The 10,062-nt window shown below is 56.3% G+C and overlaps 1 protein-coding gene across 1 annotated transcript; it reads left to right on the forward strand.

Annotated features, from left to right (window-relative positions):
• Positions 1-1,256: 1,256 nt before the first annotated feature.
• ColSpa_10005 (uncharacterized protein) lies at positions 1,257-4,259 on the forward strand (the record flags this gene model as incomplete). Its single annotated transcript, XM_049276217.1, has 1 exon — positions 1,257-4,259. One exon carries the CDS (start codon positions 1,257-1,259, stop codon positions 4,257-4,259), a length of 3,003 nt encoding a protein of 1,000 aa, XP_049132174.1.
• Positions 4,260-10,062: the final 5,803 nt, after the last annotated feature.

Consider the following 10,062-nt stretch of genomic DNA (forward strand, 5'->3'; position numbering starts at 1 on the left):
TTATATCTCACAACCCCCACCCCCCGACCCCTTTCCCCGCAACGGTAACGTAGGGCGACAGTCTAGTAGCATTTTTTCTAGACCGAGCGTTGCCCAATTGAAGCGGTGATATTGGCAGGTCGGGCCAAATGCGGAAAACGGAATGCAGGGAGCACGGACAAGGGTAAAGGGGAAATTAGTTAGGGTGAGCCTGAGACGGCGTTGACGCAATGTGTCAGACACGAGTAATTGATGAGCGTTGTTGCCTGTTGGGGGCTGTGCTCTAGCACGGATTGACTGGTATGGAGCCTCAACTGAGGTTATTCTAAGCCAAGGAGAAAACGGCGGGGCTAATTATCTCGAAAGGGCGGGCGGAAGAGTCTTGCGCCACAAGGATCTCAGCGGTAGGGCTTCATGGGTCGTTAACCTGATTGCTGATTGGCCAGTAACTGACTTGGTGAAGTGCCTGGCCCAAAGCTGGCATTGAGTACGTAGCTCTTACGATGGCTGAGGCTGATTCTGGTAGGCTGAAAGATTCCAGTCAACATGTTGCTTGGCGTAATGGTTAATTCCAGAACCGCACGGTGATGGCAGATGTTGTGATGAGCGATTTTGTCGCCCTGGACGGGGGACATGATGAAGGTAGCGAATGGCGGGATTACAGGCGCTAATTAGTTGGTAGGGACTGGCGCATGGTCAGCTTTTCTCCACTTAAAGCCGGCACGGTCGGTACTCTAGGTAGCTCTATACTCACCGCACGCCTTTGGACACGCTTAGCTAGACATCAGAAGAGCGGCTCGGTGTCTAGATGCGCCGTTGCATGATTGCACAGTACAACTTACCATCAACAAGCATGGAGCTCCAGTGGCAGGACAAAAAGCGGGTCAGAGGTAGCCAAACAACCTGTTGCCTTGGTTGGAGTGTGGCGCGGCTTACGCGATGCTACGGGACATGTTGCCAAAAGAGACGACAAACAGGCACAGTACTAAGCTCTCGTGACGAATACAAAACCACCATATCCCGGTCTCACGAAAGCCCCGTCGGCCTCAATATCGGCTTCGGCCATGTTATACGAAAGGCTCTTACACGGGCTTGTCCACTCGAGGTTGTGAGCGCAGCGCAGCTTCTGGAACGCGTTTGCCCCTCTTTCATTCGCCCTCTCAAACTAGAAAATAGCCGGCGAAAGACACGAACGAGAAGAAGCCAGCAAGCATTGATTGCTTGGGCTACTCCAGCAGATGCAGGCTGGATCATCTCTAACGAGGACCTCAGCAGACATGGCTTTACAAGAGCGCCCCAGCTCGAGCTCATCGCCTATCGACATCGACATCTCCTCGGCACATAGGTCGTTGCTGTCAGCCACGGGGGCTGCTCTGAACTTCGCCGCCAGCTTTCACCGGGATGCCCAGGCATGCCGTGGCACGTTGGAGCGACAGCAGCTTTACGAGGTCTACCGTGACAAGATCCTCGCAATCGACGGTATTGCGGCCAATGTCGCCGCCGCTTTCCTGCCTTTCCTCCGCACTGTTCGCAGCCCCGATAATGGCAACCATGAGCGCTGGGGCGATTTTGACCGTCTGGCCCAGCGCGGCAAGAAGATGCGCGACCGCGAGAGCCAGCATCTGCAGCACCAATCGGGCATCATTGCCGCTTGGGGGCTCGAATGTTTCGAGTATTACGACTGGCATGCTCTGCCGTTACCACTTCTTCGCCAGCTTCACGACCTGGCCGTGCTTATGCCTCGCTGGGAAGACGTTGTTGAACTGCTTAACTCCAAGATGCTGGCACGCCACGAGCTCCGCGTGTTGCGTGGGAGGAACAAGGCCCTCCGGGTCGGTGAGCACTCGCCCGCGTCCAAGGTGCAGGCTCCGCACTCGCCCGTCGAACGGTCTGACATACTCGCTGCTCTGGAATGGGCGCAGACAAAGGCCACCTCTGCCGCTGCTCGCCGGGAAGTTAAGCAGTCAGCACGACGCATCAACGGAACTCCGATCCGCCAATTCGGTTTGAAGCTCGATATCTTTGGTATGGTTGTGCCGTCCACAGACAGCACTGTTGAAGACGACAGCGACCACCCTGTGGATGGAAATACCAATCACAGTGACCATATCGGACGTTTCACCCGGCCAACGAAGCGAACCAGACTCTCATCCGCCAGCCGCGAACCTTCCACCCTTCCAGCCACTGCGGCAAACCATGCGGACCAGAAAACCCGTGCCCGCGGTGGAGCACATCGTATCACTCGCGGTAGTGCTAGCACCAGTACCGAGTCGTCAGAGCCAGAAGAAAAAGAATTGTCAAATAAGTCAGAAGCAGATTCTGGGGACCAGGTTGCCAGGGACGAGTCCAGCGGAGATGAAATATCAGCCCTGGACGAAGTGCAAAAGGAAGAAGGAGGAGAAGTCAAGATAACTCAACCAGACCCACCGGATCAGTCTGCCATCACAGAATCGAGAGGCGCCTCTATTATCTGCAGCGGCCTCACAAACATGGAAAAGAAACCGTTTTCTGAGACGAGCGGTTCAAGAGAGAAAGAGAAGACAGCAAGTCTTATATCATGGTCAGAAGAAGACGAGGCGATGGTTTCCGAGGCAGATGATCATGCGCAAGATGCAGCCAGTCTGAATATTCCAGAACGAGGAGTCGTTCAGGAAGATGAGTCTGATATAGGAGAAAGCATTGCTGGATCCGTAAACATGAAAGAAGGGGCAGAGGAAGATACTAGGGACACGAGCCAGGATGAGGACACTCACAACACAGAAAAGGCCGGTCAGATGGAAGCGAAGTGTAACGAAACAAGCGTAAAGGTGCCTACTTCGGGATCAAATACGTTTCTGGTAGAGAACCAGAGAGTGAGATCATCAACGTCTCAAGGCTCCATACTACAGACGACAAACCATCCGGTGGCAGACCGTACTATAAGCACATCATACCAAGCCACCGCCGCGGTCTCGCGGTTAGGACAATGCCAGCCTCTACCTGATTCAAGCTCTGGTAGTAGCATTGAGCGAGCCCCGGAGGCAGAAGCCACGCCATTCTTGGACAACCCGGCGCCGGCGCCGGAAACACGGTCAAGTCCTGTGTCCCCTGAGGGCGGTTCGCCAGCGCAACAGCTGACGCTACTTCAGAGGCTACAGACGTGTCACAATGATACCATTCGCCGTCTTGTCGAAGACCTAAGTAGGCCAAACGAACTTGAGGATGTTGTCCACCAACGCCGTCTGCAGCTGAACTGGCTAGGTCCGCAGCATTGGGCCCGCATCTACGCCGAGCCAGAGCACCGTCTGGGTAGAAGTTGCGTGACATCTCCTGAAGACGCCGACGTGTGGTATCTGAGCTGGGATTCGTTCCGTAATTACGCCGAGTCCGGCCATATCTTCCGCCGGCCGGTCGTGATCAAGCAGGAGTTTCAGGACAGCGGCACGTACGACATTGTTGATTATGTCGACATGCTGTGGCAACGTTTTCCCGAGCAGCAGGTTGACGTGCAAAACAGCATGACAGGGACGTATTCGTCCATGAGTCTGGCCGAGTACTGCCTAGCCGTTGCCAACGTGGACCTGAGCTCGTCCGATGCCGCTGCTGCCATCAGCAGTGTCACGAACCTCCGTCGCTTGGCGCGGGCGGACGAGCCGCTCCTGAGCAGATTGCCACGCTTCCGGCTCCTCTCGACGTTGGCAGACCGCGTCGCTGGCACTGTCGGCAGGAGCGGACATTTGATCATGAACGACGTGCAGGGCTGTTTGGGTTTCAACCTGCTTAACTTTGCCGGCGCGTTCTCTGGGGCATACGTGGACCCCCTAGTCGGCAGCTGGGCGCGCTGTCTCTCTGGCGTCCAGATCGCGGCAGTCGCTACCGATCTCGACGCTGATGACTGGCAAAGGTTTTCTCAAGAGGGCCGCGACTGGTCGCCGAGGGGTCAAGGACGTCTGATCGTTCTTGAGCAGGACGACGTGCTCCTCATGCCGCCTGGCCTACGCGCCGTACGTGCTACGTTCGCGCCGGAGCCGTGTCTGATGGAGGGCGGGATGCTGTGGGACGAGTGCAGCATCCCCGAAATCCTAGAAGGGCTGCTTTGGGTCGTCGATAACCGGGCGTATACCGACGAGTCCATACGCTTTGCCTTTCAACTAATTTCCCTTATTGATGCATTAGAGAAGTGGCTGGATGATGAGAACTACGTTGGCCGGCCCTCCAGTCAGGCCACGGCCACTGAGCGGAATCAGACGGTGAAGGTCGGTATCCGGTCACTACGCGCCTTATTACGGCTGCCTCCATAACCGTAGTATTAAAATTACATTTCCCGCTGTCCTGTGCCTATCAAGGAGTACAACTAATGCGGTGATTGGAACACCATACTTGATAACTTGGCTGAATTTCGCACAAGAGGCCCCTAGACATAGTATGTAACACCTTCCTGCCCAGGTGACGGTTGAACAGATATCTTCTCCCACCTCCTCGCACAAGCCCTTGACCGAGACTGAAGTGACGTCGCAAACCTTACTAACCAAGCTAGGTCTACTTGTCTGTTGAGTCGATCACCACTAGCAAGCCACTGACTGACATGACATGCTTCCTCAAAGGATTTTCAGCCTGGTGTGTTGAGTCAAAATGTTATGTTTCTCCGCCCAGAATCACAATCCACTTGTACTTGTATACCGAAACCGAACCATAGGGCGCCTCACCGTCGTGGAGGGGAGTATGAAGAATCACAGCGGCGTGCCCGCAACGATTCTCGCAAGAGCCAGCCACAAATGTGTCAGCATGGGCGAGCAGTCTAGACCTCATTGGCCAAGAATCATTTTAAGATGGGTAAAATTCCAGAGGGCAGCCTAGGAGGATGATACCATTTCGCATCGCACCGCCGTGTCGTGAATACTGACATGTCATTATTCTTGTAAGGTGGTCAACATTGGCGGGGAGAGCACGGACCATCGATCCGAGTTACGTGGTCCGTGCAGCAGCGGGATCTTGTGGCGCCAATCATTCCTATGCCTCCCTCGACTCCCACATTCCCAGGCGACATCATTCATCTCGTGCCGCCACACGGTTCAGATTGGAAGGAGGCAGGTATATACTAAGCCAGGAATAGATGTGTCAGACAGGCTGCCATCCATGTTGGCAATCCTGAAGTTATTAGATTGCGTGGGTAAAAGGATTAGCGCGAGACTGGGATGACAACCTACGGACCGATCCACGAACGTGTCTCGCGTAGCTTAGTATGTACTTAACTCGGAGGCAATACCGTAGAATCTCAACGGTCAACCTGTAAGGACGAGGACTTTGACCTTCAGAAGTCTTTGAAGCAGATCAGAGTCACCTGGATACATCCAACTACATTCTGTTATACAATCATAACAACTCTTTCAAAAAAACATCAAAAAAACAAGAACCCATACCTCCATCTTAGAAAACATCACGATCAAAACCATATACCTTTTATATGATAGCTTAGCAAGAATGGCAGCTATCCGGAAAGAATCTACTACGACGGTGCCCTCCATCTCGGAGGGAGCTGCCGTCGAGTCTCGCAACGCGTTCTACAAAGAGGCGGCCCAGCGTTTTGGCATGGAGCCAAACAAGATCGAAACGATGGTGCCTTGTACTCCTTTTCAACGCGATGTATTAGAAAGAACCAATGGAAACGAGCAGCGTGTCATTGGTCATGCGGTCTTTGAACTCGGACAAGATGTCGACGTCGAGCGCTTGGCCGCAGCTTGGGAAGAGGTTATGCGTCAGGTACCCGCCTTGCGGTCCCGCATATTCACCTCCGCCACTGGAGATCATTATCAAGCGGTTTTGTCGGAGGACTTTGCGTGGCGTCGTTCAACTCGTCTGAACGAAAAGGAGGTCGTCATCAAGGATGAAGCGGCTGCCGCTACGACGGAGAAGCAGTGTAACCGATACGCTCTGCTTGAAGATCCAAGCATGAGGAAGCAGAGACTGCTTCTGTGGACTTTCAACCACGCCGTAATAGACAACTCTTTGCAACAAAATGTCCTTAGCAAAGTATTGAACGTCTACAAAGGAGACAGCGCCCAAAGTGCTGGTCCCGTGGTCGAAGCACGAGTCGACAGCTTTGCCAGCGCGCCCGCAGGCGTGGCCCAGTTCTGGCAGAGGCATTTTGACAATCTGGATGCTTCTTCCTTTCCTGTTCTGCCATCGCACCTGACGCAACCCCAACCTGATGCGCAGGTCGAGCATAAGATCACCTACGACGCCTCCACCGAGAAGCATTGGGACAATACGACCGTCTGCCGAGCAGCGCTCGCGGTCCTCCTGGCCCGTTATACGCATGCGTCGGAGGCGCTTTTCGGCGTCGCTGTGGAGAGGCCTCCTTATTCCGAGGGACAAAAGCGCCAGACCTATGGTTCAATCCGGACCGTGATGCCCACCCGTGTCTTTTGCGATCCTCACCAGCCTGCTTCCGATCTTCTCCAGGCTGTGGCGGCCCATGACGCCGCCGTTCGCGAGTTTGAGCAGGCCGGCCTAGATAGCGTCCGCCGCGCTGGAGACTTCGGTCTTGCCGCGTGTGACTTCCAGACCGTTCTTGCGGTCACTTCCGACCGCGACTATGCCGATGCTCCGGCCGGGTCGAGTCCCATGCTCCGTCGGACTAGCGCAGGGTCAGACAGATTCACACCCTGCCTTGACCGTGCCCTCTTACTCCACTGCCATATGGCCGAGGACTCAGCCACGATAACCGCGAGATACGACCCGAATGTCCTTGACGATCGACAGCTAGCTCGTTTCCTGCGACAGCTGGGGCTCTTGATTGTGCAATTCCAACGTCAAGGGGTGAACCAGCCCCTCGAAGAACTTCACCTCGTCACCGCAGAGGACCGCACCGAAATTGAGACTTGGAACTCGGCGCTCCCTCTGAGGCATGACGTCTGCCTCCACGATGTGATCGCTCAGAAAGCTATGGAGGCACCAGGCAGCCCCGCTGTGTACGCTTGGGACGGTGAGTGGTCGCACGCCGAGCTGGACAGTGTATCCTCGCGACTCGCCGGGTACATACAGTCCTTGAAGCTGGACGCTGGACATGCCGTGCCCCTCTGCTTCGAGAAGTCCAAGTGGATGGTCGCCGGAGTTCTTGCCGTGCTCAAGGCCGGCCACGCCTTTGCGCTGGTCGACCCGGCTCACCCAGCGGCCCGCGTAGCCCAAATATGTCGGCAGACATCCGCTACGTTCGCCCTCGCCTCCAGGCTCCATGGCGACACCTTCCGCGGTCTGGTACCCAAAACAATTGTGCTCGAGGATGACTTGCTCCGCTCACTACCCAGTGGCGAAAGGGGTTTCACGCCCGTAGCGAAGCCCCATGACTTGGCCTACATTATCTTCACGTCGGGTAGTACTGGCGAGCCCAAAGGAGCCATGTTGGAGCATCGGGCATTCGCCTCGTGTGCCCTCCAGTTCAGTCCCTATTTCGGCATCGATAAGGATACTCGTTCCCTCCAATTCTCTTCGTATGCCTTTGGTTCGAGTCTGGCAGAAACTATGTGCACCCTGATGCACGGAGGCTGCGTCTGCATTCCCTCGGACCACGATCGCATGAACGACATCTCGGGCTTCATCAAGCAAGCACGCGTCAATTGGTCAACGCTCACGCCTTCTTTCGTCTCAACCATCCCGCCGGAAAGCCTCTCCGGTCTCCGGACTCTCCTTTCGGGCGGTGAGTCCTTTTCGGCGTACCAGAGAGATTCGTTCTCGTCCAAGATCCAGGTAATCAACGCTTATGGACAGAGCGAGAGCTCGACCATGTGCGGTGGTGCGATTGTCTACGAAAACACTACCGATCTGCAGAATATTGGCCGCGCCTTGGGCGCCCGCTACTGGATCACAAACCCGGACGACCCCGGCAGACTCGCCCCGATCGGCTGCGTTGGTGAGCTGATGATTGAGAGTCCTGGTATCGCCAGAGGCTACGTCGTGCCTCCACCTCCGGACCAGTCGCCTTTCCTTGACGACGCGCCGGCTTGGTATCCGGCGGAGTGGCGGAAGCAGCAGAAGCTCAACGGATACCGGTTCTACAGGACCGGCGACCTGGTCTGTTACAGACCGGACGGAACCGTAGCCTACCTCGGACGTAGGGACTCGCAGGTCAAGATCCGAGGACAGCGAGTGGAGCTCGGCGACGTAGAGAGCCATCTACGCAAAGCGCTGCCCAGTCACCTGGTACCCGTGGCCGAAGCCGTCAAGCGGTCTCACGAGGCGAGCAGCACAGCTCTGGTCGGGTTCCTGTTTGGACCATTTCAACCTGAAGAGGCTGCTCATCTTGAGAAGGAAGCCTACATCCTGGAGAGCATCGCCGCACAGCGCATCAGGGCGCCGCTGAAGCAGGCCCTCCCCGATTATGCCGTCCCATCGTACTTCATTCGCATGGAGAAGCGTCCGACGATCGTCACCGGGAAAACGGACCGCAAGCGACTCCGATCCATTGGCGCCAAGCTCGTCGAGGAACTCATCCAGAGCGCCATTTCCTCCCAGCCAGAGGCGTCGCTCGGCGAGCCAGCGGGCGCTGAAGACCAACTGCGACAGATGTGGTTCCGAAGCTTGCATCTGCCCCCTACCTCCAACAGCCACGGGGCCAACTTCTTCGATCTGGGTGGCGATTCCATCGCAGCGATCAAGCTGGTGAACATGGCAAGGTCGATTGGGATGGAGCTGACCGTGACCGATATCTTCCAAAACCCAACCTGGAAGGGTCTGGCGGCCACCGTGCGTAAGGACTCGTCCAAAGACGGCCCGATCACTGCGACGACATACCGTGGACCCGTCGAGCTGTCATATGCGCAGGGCCGTCTCTGGTTCCTGGACCAGCTCAACCAAGGCTCCTCATGGTACCTTGTCCCATTCGCAGAGCGCTTGCGCGGCCCGCTCCAAATTGAGGCTCTCACTGCCGCCTTGCACGCTCTGAAGCAGCGGCATGAGACCTTGCGAACCACGTTCGAAGAGCACGACGGCGTGGGTATGCAGGTGGTTCAAGAGAGCCACGCCAGGGAGCTCCGAGTGATCGATCTGTCGTCGGCTCCCCAGACCTACGAGGGGGTCCTGCAGCACGAACAGACAACGCCTTTCGACTTGGCAACCGAGCCGGGTTGGCGCGTCGCACTGCTACGACTGGGAGACGAGGATCATGTACTGTCCATCGTCTTTCACCACATCATCTCCGACGGCTGGACGATCGATATCATGCGCAAAGAGCTCGGCATCTTTTACGCTGCTGCCCGCCGTAGCGAGGACCCCTTGGCCCAGCTACCCCCGTTGCCAATCCAATATCGCGACTTTGCCTTGTGGCAGAAGCAAGAGGCGCAGGTTGCCGAGCACCAGCGCCAGCTTGAATACTGGACCAAGCAGCTCGCGGACAACTCCCCGGCCGAGCTCATATGCGATAAGCCGCGGCCGGCGATCCTCTCGGGCGATGCAGGAGAGATTGATTTCGCCATTGAAGGCCGGCTGTTCGAGAGTCTCCAGGCCTTTTGCCGCGACCACCAGGTAACCCCGTTCGCCGTTCTCTTTGCTGCGTTTCGTGCCACGCACTACCGCCTTACCGGCGCAGAGGACGCAACTATCGCTGCCCCCGTTGCCAATCGTAGCCGCTCAGAGCTGGAGGATATGATCGGCTTCTTTGTCAACACCCAATGCCTACGGACAGTCATCGAGAACGACCAGACGTTCCACAGCCTGGTCCAGCAAGTGAGGTCGACAGCAACCGCAGCGTGGGAGCACCAAGATGTGCCCTTTGAGCGTATTGTGTCAGCGCTTCTGCCCGGATCTAGAGATGCATCACGAAACCCGCTATCCCAGCTCGTATTTGCCCTGCACTCGCAGCAGGATTTCGGCCGGATCCATTTGGAAGACGTGCAAAGCGAGTCTCTCCCTACTATACCGACGACTCGCTTCGATCTAGAGTTTCACCTTTACCGCGAACAAGACCGGTTCCGAGGCAACGTTCCCTTTGCTTCTGATCTCTTCGAGCGCGCAACTATCAGCGGCGTGGTTGATACCTTTTTGGAGGTGCTGCGCCGCGGCCTTGATCAGCCGGAGACACGTATCGCCACACTGCCCCTGACTGACAGA

The sequence above is a fragment of the Colletotrichum spaethianum genome (genome assembly GCF_022836535.1).
Source record: "Colletotrichum spaethianum MAFF 239500 DNA, contig32, whole genome shotgun sequence".
Lineage (NCBI taxonomy): Eukaryota > Fungi > Ascomycota > Sordariomycetes > Glomerellales > Glomerellaceae > Colletotrichum > Colletotrichum spaethianum.